The following is a 24,442-nucleotide window of genomic DNA, read 5'->3' on the forward strand; positions in this document are numbered from 1 at the left end:
GGCTAGTAAGCAACAAAGTGGGACCAGAACCAAGACTTGTTACTTTTCAGACCAGGGTTCTGGCCATTAAACAACAAAAAGGAAGCAAAAGAAGAAAATGCACAACTGAATAGGCAGCATCTACACAAAAGACAATAAATAGAGATTATCCAAATAAATTAAAATAAAAACAATTTATTTTAGGCAGATAGAACCTGGGTTCATTGAACCTAGGCACAAGTTCTCTAAATGCCAGCATGTTAGCATAGAAGGTTAGAGCTCTGACAAAGAGCGGGTCACCTAGAATTCTGGTACAACAGAACTCAGTTAATATTCTATCATAATTTTCATTAAAATATGGATGTTTAATAAATGTCAGCTATTAAGTCGTTAGTGGGAAAGTTTATTTCTGGAAACCGTTTCATTCTTTCTTTAATGAGACTATTTATTATTGTAAGGAAAGGAGAGAAAAGTTAATCACTTAGTGGGCTAAGATACGTAGCTGGATCCAGTTGTTTTACAGAGCAGCCTCTAAAAAAAAAATAAAGAGCAGCCTCTAACGATACTTGTTCATTTAGCTCATATCAGAGCACTTCTAGTCTTAACATATTATATACACGCTAATTTTTATTGAAATATAGTTTCAATAAAACTTGATTACCCCACCTATATTTAAACTCATTTTGTTTTGAGTTTAGTCTACCCCGTAGGACTGTCTTTTGGGGGGCAGGGGCGTGGGTAAACTGGGAGAAAGATGTAAAAATACAACCTAGACGTGCAAAACTTCGTATACAGGAATCCGTAATTCGCTATCACCTGCTAAAAACAGGATTGGGTAATAGTTGAAAGTTCACAGAAAGTTTCACTCGACTGATGGAATGTACGCAACTGTTAACGATTTCCTACATTTGCCCACGTTTCCAGAGAATCAAAGTGATCTCTGGTTCAGGAAAATACAAGTGAAAAACGCCGGAGAAAGTTGCGCTTCATTTGCCCCACGTGGTCCTTCCCGAGCTAGGGGCTTCTCCGCCGGCTCCAAAGAATTTCCAGCGCCTGCAAACGCGTCCTCGCGCGCGACCTCTGAGGCAGGCGGCGGGTCGCAGCGCGCAGAACGGCATCTGAGCGTGGCCGCGGGCGGTTCACTTGACGCGCCAAGTGCGGGCGCCGAGGGGCGGCCGAGCTCTGCGCGCCCGACCTACGCGCCGGGCACTAGGGCAGAGCGCCTGCGCGCCCAGTCACGTGTCGGGCGCTCCGCGCAAAGCGGGTTAAAAGTGACGACCGCGGTGAGCCCGTGAGAGCCTCGCCGGTCCGCGCGGCGCTGCTCGAGTCCCCTAAGCCGGTACTAAGGGAGGCCGTCCGGCTGTCCTCTATCACTTCCCGCCCTCTCGGCCCGGCTCAGCTCCACGCAACGCCTTAGCACACTTCCTCGGCGTCTACATAGGCGCGAGAAACCGCCTCTTTCAACTGACAATGAAGCCGTAGCCGCGCAGCACGGCCGCTGCGGGCCAACGGGCGCGAGGCCGGGAGGGGGAGGGGGTGGGGAGAGGCGAACGTTTGGGCCAAGCCCCGCCCCAGCTCGCACTCCTATTGGCCGGCACCAGGGCTCTGGGCCCGCCCCCTCACGGACCTGTCGCATTGTGACAGGCGGAGGGGCCAGTTCCTGTTGGGTCGGGGGCGGAGTCAGAGGTAGCCTGAGCTCCGCCCGGACGCCCGGGGGCTCCTCCTCCTGTTCCTCACGGCGCGGCGGGCGGCGGTTGTGAGGGGAATGTCATTGCCGCTCCGAGCGGTGGAGCCGCCTCCGACTGCTCCTGCTCTTTCTCTGGCGCCCTCGTCCCGTCAGCTTTCGCCGTTGCCGCAGCTGCACTGAGGAGACGGATGGCTAGAGGGGCGCAAGGGCCATCCGAGTTGAGAGAGCGGCGGTCGCGGCCGCTGCTGAGGCGGAGACTCCCCGCCGCCGCCTCCACCCCCAGTTCCCTGGCCTCGCGGCGCTGAGGGCGGGCGCGCGCCGCGCTCTTCCCTCCTCCCTCTCCTCTTTCTTCCTCCTCCTCCTCCTCCTCTGGGTCCCCGCCCAGCACCCCTCGCACCAGGCGGCGGCGGCGGCGCGGAGCGAGACCCGCCGCCGGGGCACAACATGGCGGAGCCCTCGGCCCCGGAGAGCAAGCACAAGTCGTCCCTCAACTCGTCCCCGTGGAGCGGCCTCATGGCCCTGGGGAACAGCCGGCACGGGCCCGGGGCCCAGTGTGCGCACAAGGCGGCGGGCGGCGCGGCGCCTAAGCCGGCCCCCGCGGGGCTGTCCGGGGGGCTGTCGCAGCCGGCCGGCTGGCAGTCTCTGCTTTCCTTCACCATCCTTTTCCTGGCCTGGCTCGCCGGCTTCAGCTCGCGCCTCTTCGCGGTCATCCGCTTCGAAAGCATCATCCACGAGTTCGACCCGTGGTGAGTGCCCGCCGCCCCTCCCCCGCCGCCGCTCCCCCCCACCCCCCAACGCCCGCTCTGCCCGGACCGGCCGTGGGTCTCGAGCTCGGGCGCGCCCCCGCCTGCGGGCGAAGTTTCCCCGCGCGACTCGAGGCGGGGCGTCGGGGCCCGAGCGGGACCTTGACCCGGGCCGGGCGAGCCTGCCGACTCCCGGGAGGGCGAACGTGGCTCTTCGCGGCCGGCTCGGCCACCGGAGCCCAACCCGCCTCGCGGGGTGCCGGACGGCGGACTCCCCGCCTCCCCACTGCCCGGGGCTCTCTGTTTCTCTGGCGCCTTTTCGGTTGGCTGGGGTGGGATCGCCCAGGGGGGTGCCCCGTTGCAGTTGGAGGTGAGTCCCGATGTGCCGGAGCCTCCTCTGCTCAGACTCGCAGTTGCACGCTTTTACGTGGTCTCTCTGGGCTCTCAAACGGAAAGGGAAAAAGCGAGGGAGCGAGGTGTTGGAGGAAAGGAAATAATATCCCTGAAAGTGATCTGAAAGCTAGGGACGCTAATTTATTTAACGCGAGATATTGTCAGGAGTGGTTTTTTTTTTTTTTTTCACGGCCCTTAAGTGCATTCCGCACCTCACCAGTCCACAGTTACCTTGGCTTATGACTCTGAGCCAAACTGTCACCCTCAGTATGTTATGCACGATATCCGAAAGTGTTACATTAATTCCTTTATTGGTCTCTGTAGGAAGGTTTGTGGATTAGAGAACAAACAGTAGCATAGTGGACGGAGCCCTGGATTTTAATACTGAAGTTGCACATGGCATCAGGGACTGACCTCAGGTTTAGGAAATTACCCCATTAAGAGCATTGGCTAATTTATATAATTTAATTCATTGGTCTGTGAATTATTTAGATAGGAAGAGTGCTTTAATTTTTTTTGCAACTTGCCCAGCCTGGGTTAAGTTTCTTGTGGGTTTTATTTTAGTCTTAGTCTATGCCTTTCAGCCAGCTTAATTCATTTTGACCCATCACCGTTGAGTTAATCTTACTTCCTTATAATCAGACCCGACTAAACTGGTATTTATCGCTGGGATTAAAGAGAGAGAAAATCTTCTTGAGAGTTACTAAATATATGACTAATAAATATTTGGGGGAGTGATGTTAAAATACCAATTGAAGTTCTGTCACAGATAGAAAAACTGGTAGTGCATCATCTGTTGAACACCAGAGGGGTCCACTCCTGGAGAATTCAATTTACATAGACAATTAACAGCTGTGACATGCTTCCATGAAACGTTTTCAAAAGGATTTTAGAGGTTTTTTTCTTTTTTAAAATAGCTTTTGTGTTATTTGGAATCACAGAAGAAAATAAATTCCTGTGAAGCCTTCTGAACCAGAGTATTCTTAGTCCTAGCTTTTAAACACATAAGCAAGTGAGATAAAAATGAAATTGGAACCAGAAAATGAAAACTGCTAATATGTTGCTGAACAATGTGAAAAGAGAAAGTTCTGTTTTTTCAGATTACAAGAGCAGAAGTGCATGGTTGACCAAACGTTTCGGGTAACAAAAATTGTGAATTCTATTTTCGGAGAGTATAATTTTTAAAAGCAGAATTTTTATTAGTAACATTGAGGCTTAAATTAAAGATTGCAGAGAAATTAACAGCTGCATAATGAGACGATTGGTATTTTTCCTTGTTTTGAAAGAGGGTTGGACCTGTGCATCAAGCCAGCCAAAGAGTTTCTACTAAAATTGAATACTATAGTCATGAAAAGTCTTACTGGATTGCTTCACAGATACTTTTTTTTTAATATGGCAAAAAATTAAAAGTTGATTTCTTCTCTAATTTTGAAAATACACTCCAAGGGTTTTTGGAGAATAAAATCCTTTTTTACTCACACAAAAATCCCTTTTTCTGTGTATAAGACACATTTCAAAAGCATCTTTTAGTAAAATATAGAACATTTGACTTTGATTCATATACCTTAAAGGTATATAAGCCTCAGAAGTCTTAAAGATCTATTTGATGTAGATGTTTGGCTTACTGATAGTTTTAATATTTATGTTTTATTATATTCTTGGTTAAACATTTATGTTCGTAATGTTTGATAATTCTGACTAGTAGTAAATAGCCTTTTATAATAAAGGAATTTTCCCTATCTTTTATTGTGAATGGAGATTTGCCAGTATAAATCTTAAATATAATGCAGATGACTTAATAAGAGAATTTTTAGTCAAAAAAAAAAAATTCCTTGTTTGCTCACTTAGGTTTTTCCTGTCATGTCTTTCAAAGAATTCAGGTATCTTATTCTTAAAAGCCATTCTTATTGACAAATTTAGATTTTACTAGAGATAATTACAGAGATGTTCAGAGACTTAGAACCCTCTTCATTATCAGAAATAGTTTGAAGATTTTATTTCAACTTTGTGCAACTTACAGTATGAGTACCATGGCCCAACAACTCTGTTGTCTGGGGTGGGAGGGAATGTTTAAATTTAGATTTTAAAAGTAGTTTTTCTTCAAAGCTACTAATAGTACCAGCACTTTGATTCTACAAACACTCAAGTATTATACTGTCTTGGGAGTCTCTCAGATTACTGTTTTAACATGTAGTAGTGACATGAACCTTTAATAATATTTGAATGTTCCTCTCAGGTTCTGTACCCACAAACCAATTTTTCTCTTACCTTCCCTGATCCTTTTTTTTTTCATGTCTCTACACTGGCTTCACTTCTGAGGTCTTTTAGTGAAAAGTTTACTTCCTCTGTTTGATTTTAAGTTATTTCTATAAATTTTAACAGTGGTACTTACATTGTGTAAGACTGTAGTTAGCTACCAAGGGTGACTCATTGTCACAAAGTTATACTTGTTTTTTAAAAAGTTTGTCACTCAAGTTATTTTATAAATCTTACCAGTTGTTAGAAGGGGTGGTATGTGATGTTCATTAATATTTATTGAATTTTGAAGTACACCACACTTTTTTAGAACTTCACTGCCTTTTGGGTTCTGTTCACTGCTTCACTTTAGTAATTTTCCCCCTTATCAGTTGAGTTGATCATACATGAGGACACAGTTTGAGAATTTGTTGTTTGTACTTGGCAAACATTTGGTTGACCAACTTGTTTAACAACACCTTATTTTATCTTTTTATTTGGCGCAGAATGTAGTTTCTACTTAATTTTGTTGTAGCTGTTAATAATTTTATATTAACCAAGTGCTTTTCCCATAACCATTATCTTGTTAAATTGTGGTAGCTTTTCCCACAGATGGAGTGGAAAAGCTCCCTATAAAAGAGTTGCTCTTTCCCCCTGCCTGCAAGGTTGGAGAGGGGTTCTCCCTGGAGCCCTGGAAGGAGAATTCTCTCAGCCTGAGTTTTGACTGCAGTTAACTGTAAAAGAGTGGCAGGGCAGAAAGCTGCAGTTTATGGAGTGGAAACTTGGGAGGCAATTTTTCATCGAAACTTTGGTATAAATAGATTAATTAGTACAAACGTTTTCAGAGGAGTGATAAACCTTTGGAACGTAGGCTGTTTGTAAGTTGGGGACTACTTCCTGTACTTTGAGGTCTCCATGTTTTTCTTTACTTGACAGATGACAAAAAAAAGGCTATTGACCTCAGTTCTGAAGATGACAAAATGGGTAACAAAACCAATTTTAGAACAGAAGTGTCACAAAATCTTAAATCTCTTTACGGAATCGTTAGCAACAGCAATCCAGAGACCCTTCAGAACAGGTATACTGTCACTGATTTCATTGTAATTTAAAACTTTTCAAGCCTTGAGCTCTGGAGATCTTTCCACTTGTAAGAACAATTAGGGAGGAGGCGCAGGAAGTGTGTGGAGCTCCTGGCTTGGATGAGGGGATTGGACCTGCTCCCACTGGCTGAGTGTGGTGGCTCCTGTAGGTAGTAATCACAGGTTTCCTGAGGCGTCTCATAGGTGCTGGGGAAGTTAGGCTCTGTCAGCTCCCACTATGGAACTTTTTCCTGCCTTTATTCATGTACTGAGGGCCAACTTGAACAAGACTGCATACCCCTTACTGCCATAAGCAGTTTGCACAATGTTGGCCTGAAAAACTTAGATTAAGGAATTGCATTCTAGTTTCTGACCCAGCTATTATGAATATGGGCAGACTTGCTAGCCTATCCATGCTTTGTCCTCTCTGATTTTTATGCTTTCAATAAGTTTTGGGTGCTTTGTGCGGTATGAGAAAGTTATCTTCATCGTAGTATCTTCTTATGAATCAGTGTATGCGTGCTCTCAGAAATAGTGGAATGATTAATATTCTCAAGTGACTGAAACATTTTTTCCCTTATTTTGTTTACTTTGAAAACTAAATGCTATTAGGGAAAGACAATACTGCAGTTAACCTGAATTATAAAGCACTGTACAGTTCAGCAGCTCGGTATATTGCTTGATTGTTATATTATGAAAATTTTCAAGCATACAGAAAAGTTGAAAGATTTTTACAGTGAGCACTCATACTGAGCATGTAGAATCTGCACTTTGTTGTTTAGTTGCTAAGTCGTGTCTGACTCTCTTGTGACACTGTGGACTGTAGCCCACCAGGCTCCTCTCTGTGGGATTTTCCAGGCAAGAATACTGGAGTGGGTTGCCATTTCCCTTGCCAGTTAGTATTTACTTAATTTGCTTTATCATGTCTTTCTATCTGTCCATTACTGCTTTTAAATCCTGCTTGTAGGATACTAATAGTACACTGTAATGTGAAGAATGTTATCTTTGTTCCTCAACTCTGTGTAGCATTTATTTTCTATAATACTTGAATATAATGAGCATAAATAGCATTTATATGTCATCTTCAAATTGAACTGCAGGTTAGAATCAGATTCAGTCATTCTGGGTTTTGGTTAGTAACTCACCTGAATACATTATAAGTGAGTGCTTTTAGCCCAAGTCTGTTAAACAACTTGAAAGTGAAAAGAAAGTGAAGTCGCTCAGTTGTGTCCTACTCTTTGCGACCCCTTGAACTGTAGCCTACCAGGCTTCGCCGTCCATGGGATTCTCCAGGCAAGAGTACTGGAGTGGGTTGCCATTCCCTTCTCCAAAGTTGAATCCTATGTCTCAGGAGAAATTCTGAAGGTATTGATGTTGGTTTTATAAGATTTAGTTTTTGTGGAACTCCTAAACGCATTTGAATTATTAGAAACCTTTTGTTGGTGAGCCTGTGCTTATTAGGAGGTGTTTTTTTTTTTTTAGCGTTTTGGCTGTGCTCCATTGCTGTGCACAGACTTTCTCAGGTTGCGCTGCGTGGGCTTCTCATTGTGGTGACTTGTAGAGCACAGCCTCTAGAGCGCAAGCACTCGGTAGTTGTACATGGGCTTAGTTGCTTCTTAACCACTGGACCACCAAGGAGTCTTCTGATAAGTCTTATTCATGCTCTTTTTTTTTTTTTTGCCATGTTTTATCCACATGGAATGTGTAATTGAGTATTATGTATGATTGCAAAAGTGGCTTCTCTCAGTCCTTGCAATAAATTGAGAAGAAGGGAAAACATTTTCAAACAATGTAGGACCCACAGTTGTAACACATGGGCAAAATTAATACTTTTGAAAGGGAAAAATATCTAAATGGTTAACCTGCTATTCCATCTTTACTCCTTCATTTGCTTAATCTTTATTCTGGTGGCTTTTTTTTTTTTTAAACCTCTTGCTCTTTTTCTGAGAGGGTTTCTATGGCCTTACTTTTCCAGGAATTTAGAAATTGACAAAAAGTGTATGCTTAGTCGCTCAGTTGGGTCCGACTCTTTGCAACCCCATGGACCCCACCAGGCTTCTCTGTCTATGGGGATTCTTCAGTCGAGAATACTGGAGTGGACTGCCATGCCCTCCTCCAGGGGATCTTCCCAACCTAGGGATCAAACCCAGGTCCTCCTGCATTGCAGGTGGATTCTTTACCGTCTGAGCCACCAGGGAAGCCCAAGAATACTGGAGTGGGTAGCCTATCCCTTCTCCAGGGGATCTTCCCGACCCAGGGAGACCCAGTGGTGGAACCAGGGTGTCCTGCTTTGCAGGAGGATTTTTCACCAGCTGAGCTACCAGGCAATACTATAAGATTAAAAGAAAAATCTGTTAGGGGAGGTTCAGGGCTGGAAGAAATAGGAGCAACTACTAAAGGCTCTCATATCTTAGGTAAATGTAGGTTAACTGGCGTTTGTAGACTTGCCAGGAAACCAAACTACTGTTTGGAGCCTTATTTCTTTGGAAAACGTCTTTCATAGTTTTCAATGAGCCTTTTTTCTTTGGAAAAGGACTTTCATAGTTTTAAATGAAAGACATTTAACATATTTTGGAATATAACCTGTATTTAAATTGGTAAATATCTTTATGTTGTTCAAGTTTGTACTATTTTTAGAAAAGCAGATTTCTAGGAAAAACTGACTATGTCATCTGTGACTTTTCTTTCTTTGGAACTTAATATTGCAGGGTAACTTGAATGTATGTTCTAAAAAGTGATAAATGCTCAGTTTTTACATGGTCTTATAACTTGATTTTCGATCTTAGAATTGAAGAGATAAGGTAACATCTTTTATTTCAGTAGATAAAAGATATTTCAATGCAATATTACTCTCAAAGATTGAATAATACAGACAGGTCTGCCTGTTCTCCAAAATCTGTCCTTTTTATTACATCTTTTGCCTCCAAGGCAGGATTAAATGACAGCGTCCTCCATTTAATTTATGTTTTTTAATCAGCCGCCCTGATTAAGTCTTAACACATTGGCCTATCAAAATGCCTGGGCACACACAGTTCCTGTTCTAGCTAACTACACACTCACTAGTTGGATGATGGCTAATTACTTCGTTTGTTTTGATGTAGGGAAGAGAGAAGAGTTGATGGTGGCTTAAGGTTGTTATACCTGAATGACTAGGCAATTTTCAGAGAGGGGCTTTTAAGGGAATGGCTGAATGAGAGGGAAAAATGATTGAATCCAACTGAATGTTTTCATTTAGATTTGTCTATAAAAAGTTAAGAGAAATGAAGTTGGAAGTATTAAGCCATCCCAGTTAAGGGAATTATGGTCGTTACTGTTCAGTGGCTAAGTAGTGCCTGACTCTCTGCTCTTGGAATTCTATAGTCTAAAGGACTTTTTAAAGAGTTAATGTTGGTCAGCTTGTCTTGTTTTCAGGACAAAGATCCTGACTGCCAGAGGACTGGAGTATGCTTTCTAAGGTAGTATAGTTGTGGGTTGGCCAAATTCTTTTGTATTTTCTTTGCATTTGTGTTTGCATTAGAGGAAGTGTTTTGAGAAGTCATTCGGAGATTGTTACTTCAAAAGATGAGGGGAAGTTAGTGTCTACCTTCACTTAAATCGGCAGTCTGGGAGATGTTCGCAGTTCAAGTTTAGCTATGGAAATGGCTTTTGTGTGAAGTTTGAATCTTTTAGAACTAGTGATTTTCAAAACTGTATCAGTTATCTGTAATTTCTGTAAGTTACTAGTTTCCATAGTTCAACTTTTCAAACTTCTGTTTTTGATTTTTTTCTTTATTCTCATCTCAAGGGAAATATTAACCGCAGAAAAACATCAAGAAATTCTGTTTCTGTTAGTGAAGTACTAGCGATTTGCTGATAACCAAGTTGGTAATGTTTTTTTTGGAATTTCCTTTTAATTTCTTTTTCATGCTTTGCAGGTTCAAGCTATTCTCAAGTAGTTAAAGATTTTTCTTCATACTATGGATGTTCTTTTCTTTAGTGATATCTCGCAGTTTCTCCAACCTACAGATGACTTGGACTGAATTTGGTTTTTAAATTTAAATTATTAGATTCCGTTTTTTTAGATAGATGGATAGATAATATTACAGCATATACTGTTGTTCATACTATTTTAAAAATTAAAGTATAGTAATTTATAATTGATTTCTAAAATGCCAGTATATGCATACCTTAAATGTGCTGCTGGCCAAAACCTGGAAACTCACTTGTGACTATCATGCCTTTTTAGTTTCTTTAATTGAAGTAAAATGGACATATAACATTAGTTTCAGATATACAACGTATGATTTAATATTTTTATACATTTTGAAATGATCACCAGGGAACTCTAGTTAACATCTATCAATCACCTTATATAGTTACCCTCCCCACATTTTTACTGTGATGAGAACTTTTTAGATCTACTCTCTTAACAATTCACACTATTCTTAAAACACCAGTAACTCCTGTTAAGTAGAATGCAACTTGTTTAAGTAGTTTTTATTATTAAACTAGTTACTAGACCATCTTACCTGTGTAATTCATAGAAAAAATAATGGAGTACAGAATTACTGAAAGGTGGCGTTCTTTTAGTTTTTGAGATATTCTGAAAATGCCTTAAATATTTACGTAAACAAAAGAAACATTCTGTCAGTGAGAAGATATTCAGTCTTTTAAAAATTTTTCTCTTACGGTGAAACACATTCTGAAAAGTATAGAAACCTAATGTACAGTGTGATGACTGATTATGAAATAAACACCAATGTGACTATCACCTCCATCATCAAAAGAATTGCCACCACTGGGATATCTCCTGGTGGTCCACTGCCTAAGACTCAGAGCTTGTAATGCAGGGGGTACGGGTTTGATCCCTTGTCAGGAAACTAGATCCCGTGTGCTGCAACTAAGACCGAGTGCAGCCAAATAGATGTTTTTTTTAGGAAAAAAAAATTGCTGCCACCTCAGAATTCTTGTTGTGTGCTTTCTAAATCCATCCCCCTCCCCACCGCACACGTGATAGTAATTACATTCTGCTTTTTCTCCTAGGTGGTATAATTCTGAGTGCATTCCTAAATGATATAGTTTTGCCTATCTTAGAACTTTAGAAAAATGAACTTGTGGCTTTTGTGTCTTGCTTTTTTTTATTGTTGTTCATCATTGTAAGATTTATCTTCAGTGCTTGAAGGGTGTTGGGAGTATGTCAGAAATAAGGTTTGACAATAATTTGATTAACCATACTTTTCAACCACCTGAGGAGGTTGCCTGCTCTTTTGCATCAGAAGTATCTGTAAGACAAGTTTTTTTAAAGGTATGGAGAGATTTAATCTTTTCAGACAGTAAGACTACAAAGAAGAGGGTTGGGGGAGGAGACATCACTTTCAGGAGACAAATGATCAAATCAGATAAATGCAAAATTATTGGCTTTTTAAACTGTAGCTTTTGCCAACTGTTGTTCTTTTTAAAGTATATACACTAAAATTTACATAAGGAAAAGTTGCTATAGTTCTTGAAAGAGAATGTTGAAAGGGAATCTGAACTACAGGAATTTAGGAAAACCCTAAGACTGGACTGTTTAATGTATTAATATTTTTGTAGAGGATTGTTGACTCCAGGTTGTTTGTGATTTTGTGTAGATATTATGGACTCTTGAATAGCTTTCTTTTTTCTGAGTGTTGTTTTCATGTTGCTTTCTTCCAGTCTTCCATGGCCACCACTTTTATTCTTTTCCCATATTGTTACCCAGCTGGGTTCTTCGGGCTTCCCTTGTGTCTCAGCTGGTAAAGAATCTGCAATGAGGAAGACCCAGGTTCAATCCCTGGGTTGGAAAGATCACCTAAAGAAGGGAAAGGCTACCCCCTCCAGTATTCTGTCCTGGAGAATTCCATGGACTGTATAGTCCATGGGGTCGCAAAGAGTCGGACACGACTGAGTGACTTTCACTCTGGGTTCGTCAGTCAATAGAAATTGATAAAAGGCCTCTTTAATCAATGGATATTGATAAAAGGACTCCTGCAGCAGGAGGAAACAGAAATAAGTAACGGAGTCCCTCGCTTGCACCCTGCAGAGGGTTGAGCTGGTCTCTTAGGGGTGATGGTAGGATTGGAGGGTCGGGTCAGTTGGGTGGCTTAGGTGGCCTTCCAACCCGTTGATGCTGTGTGCAGGGATAATGTGCAACTTGCTTTTGGTTCTGGCACCTCAGAAGTAGCGGTTTTTTGGCCTTTTTGTATGGTGTTTTTCATAATTTGCCCCAACCTGCACATGCACAGAGTTATTTTTAGTCCCTTATAGTTTCTTTGTATTCTGTTGCTCAGGGAGATGTTTGTCCATGTACAAGTGCTGTAGGAAATGGTCCCAGGTCCCAGCCAGTTTCAGTATCTTTCTTTCTTTTATTGATTTCGTAGTTATCTTGGTCTTCAGGAAGAATATGAGAGGGGTGATAGTAGAATCCTTTCAAAAGCATCTTGAGGGGATAAAAAATTTTTTTCAGAGAAAGGTAAAGAAGAGGTTGTTGATCTTTATGTAGGAACTTAGTATTTATTGGGGTGTGAGAATTTGTCATGTATTAGGAAGTGATTTAAAGATACTATTGGAAATGTTATTCCAGATTATGAGCTTCTAATTAGCAGTTCTTAAGTGAAGTAATAAACATGAATGCTTCTAAGGCATTTCTGTTTATTAGTCAGGATGATTTTGATCAAATTTAGCGGTATTTTTCTGCTCTGTATGGAACCCAGCATTCGTATGGAACCCATGCTGCTTGAGTGGATAATAGTTGGTTTCTTTTGTGAACAAAAAAGACTGTATAGTTAATTCATTATTAGTTGAAGGAGAATATAAATCTCAGACTGTCTTTCATCAAACTTCAAATTGAGCTAACCAGTATTCATAAGGAAGATGTATTTATTATCCTTTCTTCTCCAAATCCCATGTAATGCATGCCAGAGAGAAAGTTTGAATTAGGCTCTATTTGTATAATGGTTCAACTTAATGATTTAAGCTATTTTAACACCTTCAGTGTTTCTCCTCTGAATTCTTCAGGGAAGTAGGGCTGTTTTTCTAAAGAAAATGTATTAACTATTAGGAAATGCCCAGCATACTTCTTTCAGAAATAACAATCCAATATAGTTTATCTGCTTTATGTGAGATTTAGGTACAAGCTTATTAATCCCAGTATAAAGCAGACTTACTTCATTTAAATTTTGTTTATGACTCTTCATTTAACTAAATAGGCCAGAGCCATTTTGAAGATTTTAACACCTGTAATATAAAAACACTTAAGGAGACTTAACTTATTTCTTCTTTGCCTAAATTATTATTGAGATATTGTTGTTGTGGCGCTCATTTCCCCCTCTAATGAATAATAATAATTTATAATTTATTATTACTATACAAAGACAAAGGAAGATCCTTAAGAACTTCATCTTCCTAGAATATCTACATTGGGAGTGTAGCGAATGTTCAATAATGATAACCACGTTTTATGTTTTGGTCATGACAGTGATGGAACAAGAAGTGCTTATTGTGTAATACTTTGATAAACTTTGGCTTTGTGCTGTCAGGAAAATCATGTGTAGTTGGGATAAAGTGCTTTATAATAAATCATATTTGGTCTAAATTCTCTTCTGTGTGTATTCAGTCATGTCTGATTCTTTGCAACCCTATGGGCTGTAGCCTGCCATGCTCTTCTGCCCATGGAATTTTCCAGGCAAGAATACTGAAGTGGGTTGCCATTTCCTCCTCCAAGGAATCTTCCCAGCCCAGGGATTGAACCCTTGTCTCCTTTGTCTCCTGCATTGGCAACCGGATTCTTTACCACTGTGCCACCTCTGAAGCCTTAAATCCCCTTGGAGTTTTCTAAATGTTGAGAACTTTGAATGTGTCATTTGTATGGTAATAAGTGAAGTTTGGAAAGCCCCTGGGTCACCTGAGGATGGGAGATGGTTGCCAGTGTGTCTGACATTCAGTTCCACCCCCTGACCTCCAGGGAAAGGAGAGGAGCTGGAGTGATCTAATCACTGGAGAATCACCAGTGGCCAATAATTGAATCAGTCGTTCCTATGTAACAGTCTCCATAAAAACCAAAACAGTCGTAATTTGGAAAACTTCTAGGACCTTGTGGAGATTGAGTGATGGGTTTGGAGAGAGCCTGGAAGCTCCGTGCCCCATCTGGCACACCATCTCTTCCATCTGGCTGTTCCTGAGTTCTCTCCTTTTATATTAAACCAGTGATCTACTTAATGAGATACTTGAGTTCTGTGAGCTAGTTTATTAATCCAGCTCAAGGGGTCATTGGACCTCTCACCTGTAGATGGTTGGTTAGCAGCACAGGTGACACCTGGACTTGTGATTGGCATCTGAAGTTGATGAGGTGCTCAGTCTTGCAGGTGTGAGCCCCTCACCTGTGGGATCTGGTGCTGTCTCCAGGTAGATAATGTCAGTTGAGTTGTAGGACATGCAGCTGGTGTTGGAAAATTTCTTGGTGGTGTGGGAAAACGCCCCTGTCACACACACTGGAATGCTGTGGTGAACTGTTCATAGTGAACATCAAGATCTTACTCTCAATAAAGATGTCATTTTAGTGTTAAGAAAGAGTTGAAGAAAGTAGTTGATAATGTTTGTAGAAGTAATCTACCTGAGCATCAGGAATTGCTATCAGCAATTGAGAGATGGCTAGTTGGATGGATGGATACCTTAGGAATAATTTTAAGGGAGGGAGATTTTAGTTACATGAGTAAATATTTCTTCCAAATACCAGCAACTCTTGAGTAAAAGTTTTCTCTCATATTTTAACTCACTAGTTAAGGAACATTGAATAAGAAAAGACAGGTAAATTAATATCTAAAAATCATATGAAAAAGTTTCAGTGCTGTGGACTTTTGAGATGATAAATGAAAATAGATATCAGCTATAGAAGTAAAATTCACAAGCTGGCATTTTGTTTGGACTTGAGAAATAATATCTTGATGTGGAAGAATAGGAATGATCATTATATACACAGGTACTAGTTAGAATATACTAAATTCAAAAAAATAAATAAAATAGAATATACTAAATTCATAAAAATAATGAGTTTGTATGTGCTTAGATTAATGATCCCTTTGGTTTCTCTGTTCTTGACTTAGCTTTATGGTAACAGGTATTTAATATGGAAATTAAGCAACACTTCAGGAAGCATTCCAGGTCTGTCTGATCGAATTTTTAAGCTTTACTATAAAAGGTTAAAGGATACTAAATAAAAATACTCATTAGGGATGAAATAAGTTGTTTGTCTCCTTTAAAGTGTCCACAGTGGAAATAGTTTTGTCTGTGTCTAATCACTGGAAAAATCATTGAATATTGTAGATCTTCAGAGTAAAGTAAACCAAGATGTAAACTCTTTATCTTCTTTTACTGTGTGTTGGACTCTAACAAAATGATTGATCTGCTCTTTAATTATACTGTTATTCATATAATAATAACATTCCTGTGAGTCCTAAACCTGGTATGCTGTAGTGACATTTTTGCTTAAAACTAATTTTTTTTTTAACCTTCATCCATCAGGGTGCCTTTAAAAAAAATCTGTTATAGTGAGTAAGGTTTGTTGAATATATTGACAATTAAGACATTGAATATGTTCTTAAAAAATTTAATGAACTTGCTTCATGGAAGTTTAATTTTAGTCCTAATAACATTTTTATTCTAGTTAGCTAAAAAAGAGTTTTGTTTTAATATACTAAGCAGCTTTCTGGCATTTGAAGGAACAGGATAATGAAACAATGTGAAGCAGATGAACTGTAATCTGAAAACTGTCAAGTCTAGTCATTTGTTCAAAGTAGAAGAATGAGCTTGAGGAGTGACTAAAATCTGTTTAAATATGAGAGGTTTTTTTTGAAGATGGTTAAAAATGAGTTAGTCACTTACTTAGAAAGGGAGATCTTTTCTCATGTTTAAGATACTTATTTTGGTTGTAAAATAATTTGCTGCATTTAAATGAAGTGTCTGATATAAACAATTTAAAGCAACAAAAAGGATTTTCCTTCTGAAATAAGAATTGTTTTGGATTTTTAATAAGCGTTTGTGTAATTAGTGTTGGAGCTCATAATTGTTGGTTGTGAATTGCCTTATAATGTTCTAAATAAAATTTTTATAAATCAAACTATATTGAGAATGCAACTTGCGTATAAAAGAATGTATATACCCATATATATAGTTAGGAACATGATAAACACCTCTGAAACTCCTACACAACTAGAGAACTGGAACATTACCAATTTCACATTATCTGTGTTCCTTCTGTTAGCCTATCCTTGTTTTCCTTTTCACACTAGGAAACCACTATCCTGAGTTCTGTTTAACATTTCCTTTGAAATACTGAGAAAAAAAAAAGAGCTCATGTATATATTTCTAGACAGTATATTGCTAATTTTGCTTTGTTTGGAGCTTTAAAAAATATTATCCTATATAAAGGGTCTCTGACTTGGATTTATATATATATTTATTTAGTTGAACATTTGAGTTTCCTACTTTTTTATGAGTAATTCTACTATGAACATTAAAAACTATTTTCTGATGTATATGTGTACATGTATGCTAGAGTGTATACCTGGGAATTTTGTCATGTGTTTTGATTGTAAAAACAAACCACCACTCTAAGTGGTGATATGCTTAAAACAGCATATCATTATTTTGCAATCTGTGTCTTGAGTGGGAGGTTCTTTTGCTTCATGGTATCAGCTGTGGTGCTGGGATGATTATAGTCAACAGGCTGCAGTCTGCAGGGGCTAGAATGGCTGCGATGTGGACAGCTGAGGGTCATCTGGATTCTTGATTGGGCACTCAGCCAGGGTCTTTTTTTTTTTTTTTTTTTTTTTTTGGCTCCTTTACGTGGGTAGCAAGGACTGTCTCACAGCATGGTGGCTGGGTTCTGAGAAAGAGGCTCTGGAGAGAGAGGGGAAGTTGCCAGGCTAGTCTTGGAGTTAAGGGAGAAGATGCATATACCAATAGCGATGGAGTTGTTTCCGATGTCTTTGGAGACTGACTGCCACAGTGTGTCACTTTTATCTCCTCTGTGAAATAAGTTTTTGGTCAGTTTTTTTAGCTGGGTGGTTTTGTATTTTGGTGTGTGTGGGGTGGGGGTGGTGGCACTGATACTAAGTCTAGGTTAAATTCGTTGCAAATTTTACTGCATATTTTGGCTTATTGGTCCTTAAAAGCAGTCCTGTGAGACAGATATTTTATTTTGTTCATTTTACAGGTAAAATCAGTGCTGCTTAGTATGTTAAAGTAGGTCTTAAAAGTCAGCCAGCCTCGGGATATTTTTGGTATAAAGAATAGCATATGTAAACATGAATTATGAAATGATATGCTTCCATCAGTCTGCCTGCTACACCAATGCCACCACCCCGCACCAAAAGACTGAAGCTTGGAAAGGTTAAGTTTCTCTTTACTCATTTATGGTCAGTTACTGACCTGGTGGCTCAGACGGTAAAGCGTCTGCTTACAATGCAGGAGACCCGGGTTCAATCCCTGGGTCGGGAAGCTCTCCTGGAGAAGGAAATGGCAGCCCACTCCAGTACTTTTCCCTGGAAAATCTCATGGACAGAGGAGCCTGGTAGGCTACAGTCCATTGGGTCACAAAGAGTCAGACACAACAGAGTGACTTCACTTCATTCACTTCACTTCACAATGTTTTAGTTGAAATGTGGCTTTTGTTAGGAAACTGAGTCTTGGTGATGCCAGAGTGACAGAGCTGGAACCAGTACACTCAGGTCCAAGTTCTCTCTAGTCTTCCTACCTTCCCCTGTCCTTTTTTCCTCTAAAGTCTTCAGTTGGATCATCAGCAGGATCTGCCAGTACATTTCAGACACTTGTGTTTTTGATAGCCAAACTAGTTCTGCTCTCAGCCTCCCACTTTGAGGATTTGCTGAAGAACACAGCAGAACGGAATTGGCTGATACTGGAGATTTCTTTGACTAACCCTACTTACAAACTGTATATTGGAAATTAAGATGCATAAGTGTTGTGGTCAGAATGTTTTATAAGAATTCTAGTAAACCTAGAGATTCACAACTGATATTCAAGTATCTGCCATATGTATGTACTTTAAAAAGAACACTGTAGGCTTGCACCAAGCTCAGCTGAGTTGCTGTAAAACTGAAAATGCCATGGAGCAATTTCTGAATTCTACAGTGCAAGACTTTAAAATGAAGCAGCTTTCTCTCATGCCTGAGCAAATTCAGAGTATATAGAAACAAGTGTGTAGACATTTCCCAACCCTCAAATTTAGGAAATTCGTTCTTTGTGTAAGTGTAGTTTCTGATCATTACAATTCTGTTAATATATGTTGAATTCAGACACCTCAGTACAGTTCTCCAGTGTAAAAGCAATGATTCAGGCAGCATGACTTACTTTCATGTCACTTCAGATTTCTTGGGTCCAAGATTCAAAGGCAGAAACGAAGGTGATAATAGTAATTGTACTTACTGGAGGAATTTTTGACGAATAGTGGAATTCAGAGTATCTTTGGGCTTTGACTTAGGAATGTGTTTCCCAGTGATAACAACCATTGCAGGACTGAGCCTCTCATTCATTTTTATTTTTCCCAGCCCTACATTCTTCCATTTCCAGTGTCCTGCACATGAAGATTAGTTACCCTTCCTCGGGAAGTAAACTGAGATAGAACATATCTGCTATACTGTTTCCATGATAAAGTATAGCTGTCAGGTCATGTGGCAAAAAGCTTAACACTAGATACCACCAAGTGAGTATATAACAGTACCATTTATTTTATTTTATTTTTTTTTAAAGAAAATTCATTTAAAAATCCCTAAATGCACTTAACATTTGTAATTCTTAGAATTAACACGTTTTAAAATAGAGTATACCAAAAATATGCTATTTTCTGAGTCTCTGAGGTGTTTAGTACATGTTATTAGTTTATAGAAATTAACAAAATTACCTTTGCTATGTGAAGGGGGCACCAAAGCTTTCTTATAATTCACTGTTTCCTGTCATCTTTTCCTCGAGCCTGAAGTATGGGTCAAAAAGGAGGAGAAAATGGAATCACTTTCCTTTTACTCTCTCATTACTCTTTGAGTATGTTTGCTGATACTTTGAAAATGGGGTAATTAAAACTAGGTAAACTGGATCACTTTTCCCCCACCCCTGGAATGTAGAATGAACTTCATACCTGGAAGAGAACATAGCAATTATTTGTTAGCATGCGTACATGCTCAGTCTTGTCTGACTCTTTGTGACCCTATGGATTGTAGCCTTCCAGGCTCCTCTGTACGCGGGATTCTCCAGGCAAGAATACTGGCGGGGGTTGCCATTTCCTGTCTCAGGAGATCTTCCCTTCCCAGGGATCGAACCCAAGTCTCCTTCTTTGGCAGTCGGGTTCTTTAACACTGAGCCATCTAGGAAAGTCATTATTTGTTAGAGTGCTTACCAAAATGTTGTGCAGAACACATATCCCAGGAATTGTAGTTCAAAACTAAAAAATAACCTATTATAATTTAAATCTGGAAAAAACTGAATACCCTGTGCTCTTTATTACAGTACATATTAACATGTTAAAGGCTGATACATTTTTGACCATAGTATTGATTTTATTTAGTATTAGTGTCTACATATTAGAGAATCTCTGTAGCTTTTTTTTTTTTTTTTTTTTTTAATTTTCTGTGCAATGCAGTTTGGGAAAGACTGATCTGGTTGCTTTATATGATAGATGAGGAATCTGAGGCCTAATGATACTAAGTGACTTCATAGAGCTACAGCTAGGACTGACAGCCTTGCAGGTTTGAAATCTTTCCATCCTTATTTTTTAGCTTGAATTACTGCATTGTGAACATCAAGTGTATCTGCCTTATAATGGGAGCATGTATGTTTTTTCATAGTGAAACGGGTCTATACCAGGTTTATACCATCACCCTGTTCGTCTTGGTGACTAAGTTGGGCGTTTGACACTCTTCAGCACTTGGTAACTTGTCAGATTTTAGCATTGCACTATGGCTTATGAATATGAGGGCCTGTATGCATTGCTTATTTAAGGGGCTGTTTCAGTTTCTCTCTCGATATTGCTTTCCCCTGAATGTTGTTCACTTTGCTTTTGAATTACCCACTCTGGTTCTTTAATCTCAGCAGATTGTGGATCAGGGGATGTTGATACTGCACATGTGTGTGCGTGCTTAGTCACTCAGTCTTGTCCAACTCTTTGCAACCCCATGGATTGTAGCCCATCAGGCTCCTTTGTTCATGGAATTCTCCAGGCAGGAATATTATTGAAGGGGGTTGCCATTCCCTTCTCCAGGGGATCCTCCCAACCCAGGGATTAAACCTGAGTCTCCTGCATTGCAGGCAGATTCTTTACCATCTAACCACCTTGTTAGTTGGAAATCTTATTTCTGTAGTATCTAACATGTCTTGGGTTAAATATATGTATTATAATACATATTTATATATCAAATGTTTGTTAGTTGGAAATTAGTTACATTGTATATTACAGTATAGTGCATGTAGTTGTGTAATGGCAGTGTTAGATAAATGGGCTTCCCAGGTGGTGGTAGTGGTAAAGAATCTGCCTGCCAATGCAGCAGATGCAAGAGACCTGGATTCAATCCCTGGGTTGGGAAGGTTCGCTGGAGACGGAAATGGCAACCCACTCCAGTATTCTTGCCTGGAAAAATCCCATGGACAGAGGAGCCTGGTGGGCTGTACAATCCATGGGGTTACAGAGAGTTTGGACATGACTGAAGTGACTTAGAATGCACAGCATGTTTATATATGTATAACATTTATTGGAGATCTTGTTGCTTTTATGTATGGATGAGTGCCTGACTAAAATGTGTATGACACATACATGTGTGTGCTTTGTAGGGAGAAAGAATACATGCAAGTGTGTATAATTGTCTCTTGTGTAGGTTTTTTAAGATTTCAGTCTGTATTGCATTTAACTGAGCAAAAAGTATCATTGTATACTTTTAATGTATCAAATACACTATTTTATGTATGACCCTAGAATTTTTTCAGATTTTTTAAAATGACATTAAAACACTTACTTTGATGGAAGTTTTTGGTGCCAGCCTATCATCATTTCCTCTTTTCAGTTTTTTAAGTGTCCTTCATAAAGCAGAACACACTCCTTTTTCAAATGATTACTTATGAAAATTGATAGCTGTCATTGTCAGTTACGTCAAAAGTTGAGAGAGAAGTAGTAATATTTTTGCTCTGTGTTCTTGTGAGATCTAATATCTTTTGTATTTAATGCATCCTGCCTTTGTGGGATGGCACAGAGAAGCTCTGTAGGACCCAGCTTTTGAACAGTCCTTGTTTTTTAACCCCCATGTGTTGCTCAGGAATAGAGAAGCAGACTATTTGTCCCTGTTGAAACATATAGCATGCTTTCTGCTTACAGAAGATCTTGAGGCAAAATGACCCACACACCATATGTAAGAACCAGGGAGGTTATTGAGAGTAGTCTTAGACCCAGTAGCAACTACTTTTCCTTAAAAGAGTTGGCATTGATGGTGTGCTAGCAGTCAGTCTGCATTTGTGGGTCTTTTCACACTTCAAGATTGACCTAATACAACAAGTTATTAAAAAAAAAAAAAAAAAGACTTCTTTATTCTGTGCTGTTAGTGATCCTTTGAAATTTTATTGTTTCGCTGTTGTCACTTTAACATTGGTATGAATATCTATAATCGTGTTACGTTTTAATATATCTCTACATACAAGTTTCCATAGTTTCTAATTGGCTAAAGTGTTCATATGTATAACATGTTAGGATTAGATTGTTCCTTTTAGTAGTTTTAGTAAATTGAGGATTTTTTCCCCCCTCTCTTAGCATTTCACTGTGGCATATTTTTGTTTTTGATACTGCCACTAGATCGCAGGAATTAAAAAAAAGGTATATTGAAATGCTGATATGAACTGGTAGCCTTAGCTGCTTTGTATTAATACTTTCCCCTGGCTCGATTGTTTTCTCTTTCCATTAGTGCTGAGTTTAGGGTGTATGTGTTTATAGTCTCGTAGCTACTTGTATATGTAGATCTGGTACCTTGTGTAGTCTCTTCATTCCGAGACAAGGTAGAAGAGAAGAGAGGGAAACAAAAATCATTTAACCCTGGATGTAATCACTGATGTTCTAACACTTTGGGTTTCACTTTGATTATCTCTGTGAAATTCCGTTCCTTTCCTTTATTTTATTGATTCTCTTACATTTACATTGGTATCTGTAGTTGGTCATTTTTGTTGGTGATAACTAGTTGCCTTCTCATCTACCAGATGAATACATATTAACCCAGTCAATTTTGTAAGATCTTGTGCTATACTTTGCAAAAAAAAAAAAAAAAAAAAAGCCCTCTGAGTTATAATTGACTGTGAATCTTATCACAGAATGAATTATTTTTGAAAGAGCTTGTCTGTTGATAGTCTTTAGAGAATGGAGTGGTGGATAGAGGCTAGGGTGGTGGCACGTAGCTTCCATCTTAACATTCTGTGAGATTTTGTCTTACTATTGGACTCATACCAGCAACTCCCCTTGCTGGCATTATGAAGTACTAAGTGGCCATGTTGGAGAAGTCCATGTGGCAAGGAACTGCGGGCGGCCTCTTGTCAGGCTCCAAAGAACTGCCAGCAAGAAACCAGGGTCCTCAAGGAAATGAATTCTCTCAGTAATCTAAATGAGCTTGAAAGTAAATTCTTTCCCTAATTGAGTCCAAATGACAGCCCAACCCTGGTCACACCTTGATTGCAACCTTGTGAGACCGTCCAGGGGTGCAATTAAGCTGTACCTGGATTCCTGATCCATGAAACCATGAGATAATGAATATGTTGTTCTAAGCCAATTGAGCTTGTTGTAATTTGTTACACAGCTGTAGAAAATGAATACAAATACCCTTGGTAAACCTTTGCCATCTCTGAATGTTATGTATTTGCCAGGTATTTGGATTCAGTGGTGAGAACCCAGACAGATATGATTCTAGTCTAGTCGGAGAGATAGACTTGAAACAATTAAGAGAATGACAAATGCTGTGAAGGTCATACCACAAGAGCATCTAATAATGAAGCATGAGTATCTCTTTAGGACTTACTCTACTTTTAAAAATACTCTTATTAGGTAGCCTCCCCCCACCCCCACCCCACCACTGTGTCTCTCTCTTTACTACTAGCAGTATATTCTTACATCACAAAACTTGATCTAGCTTTATTTTCTATTAGCATTATGAAACTATATTACAGCCTCATTATTGTCTCGAATTAATTATTCCTCAATAAGAGAATGAACTGTAGTGTTTATAAATGGAATACTACAAACTGCTGCTACATGAATAAATCTCAGAAACAGTATGTTGAGTGAAAAAAACCAGACACCAACAGAAAGTAAAATCTATGATCCATTTATAGGAAATCTGAGAACAAACAAAATCAATCTGTGATGAAAGAACTCAGAAAATGGGAGGGGAAAATGAGGAAAAGGTGATGTGGGAACTTTCTTTAGTGATGGTTTTGGGTGATAGTTATGGTTGTTAATATGTATAAAATTGTCAAAATTCATTGAATCAAACATAAAACCTCAGTGTATTTTAATGCATGTAAATTATACTTCAAATTTTAAAAATAAAAATATATCCTTTAGTATCTTTTAGTGGATTTAGTATCATTTAGTGGATTCTTTTCTCTGACTGTATTTTCTTGTTGACTATCCCTCCTGTAAGATTGTCCAAGATTGGGAGTTTCATGAGGTCAGGGACTGAGTTTGCCTCTGGTTGTTACTTAGAATTGTGTGCTTGTATGCATAATGCCCAGGCTTATTTCCTGTAAGGGAAAAGTTATTTGTCAACTATAATTTATTCATAAGCTGGTAGCCATATTTCATGGTTGTGTGTTTCAAGAAAAATATTTGTATTATTTCAGAGTTTTGTAATCAGTGTTTCTTTAGGTCACTTCTGTTTAAGTGTTGGTAATCTGGCTTCAGTTTCATCTTTGGCAGCCAGTTTGAGATAACACTATGCTATATTTATATACCAGAATTTAAAAATCAGATTTTCTTTTTAATGTGAAGTTTATTATATTCCTCTTGAAAACTAGATATTGCTCCTCTTTCTGCCATCTCTAATTTTTTGATGGGAAGCAAAGAATGGAGACACTCTTGTTTTATAGTTTTGATACAAAAAACCCCTAAGTACCACAGTAATTTGAAAAAGAATGAGATGTCTCCATAGTACTTTGCCTAACAAGTGTTATCCCTTGTAGTCATGGTGTTATTTTTTCCTTTGATGAAAATAACAGTAAAATTTAAATGATTTAATGGCTGGGTCACAAACTTGAAAAATAAGTATACTCTGAAATTGGTAGATCACAGGTGTAGTTTT

General features: G+C 39.4%; 1 protein-coding gene across 1 annotated transcript in view; it reads left to right on the plus strand.

Annotated features, from left to right (window-relative positions):
• The first annotated feature begins 1,714 nt into the window (after positions 1 to 1,714).
• The window catches only part of STT3B (STT3 oligosaccharyltransferase complex catalytic subunit B), a 100,189-nt gene continuing 77,461 nt past the window's right edge, over positions 1,715 to 24,442 (plus strand). Inside the window, exon 1 of the mRNA XM_065932924.1 lies at positions 1,715 to 2,412. Coding sequence (XP_065788996.1) covers positions 2,111 to 2,412 — 302 coding nt within the window. The 5' untranslated portion in view covers positions 1,715 to 2,110. The remainder of the gene's footprint in view (positions 2,413 to 24,442) is intronic.

The sequence above is a fragment of the Muntiacus reevesi genome, chromosome 4 (assembly GCF_963930625.1).
Source record: "Muntiacus reevesi chromosome 4, mMunRee1.1, whole genome shotgun sequence".
Lineage (NCBI taxonomy): Eukaryota > Metazoa > Chordata > Mammalia > Artiodactyla > Cervidae > Muntiacus > Muntiacus reevesi.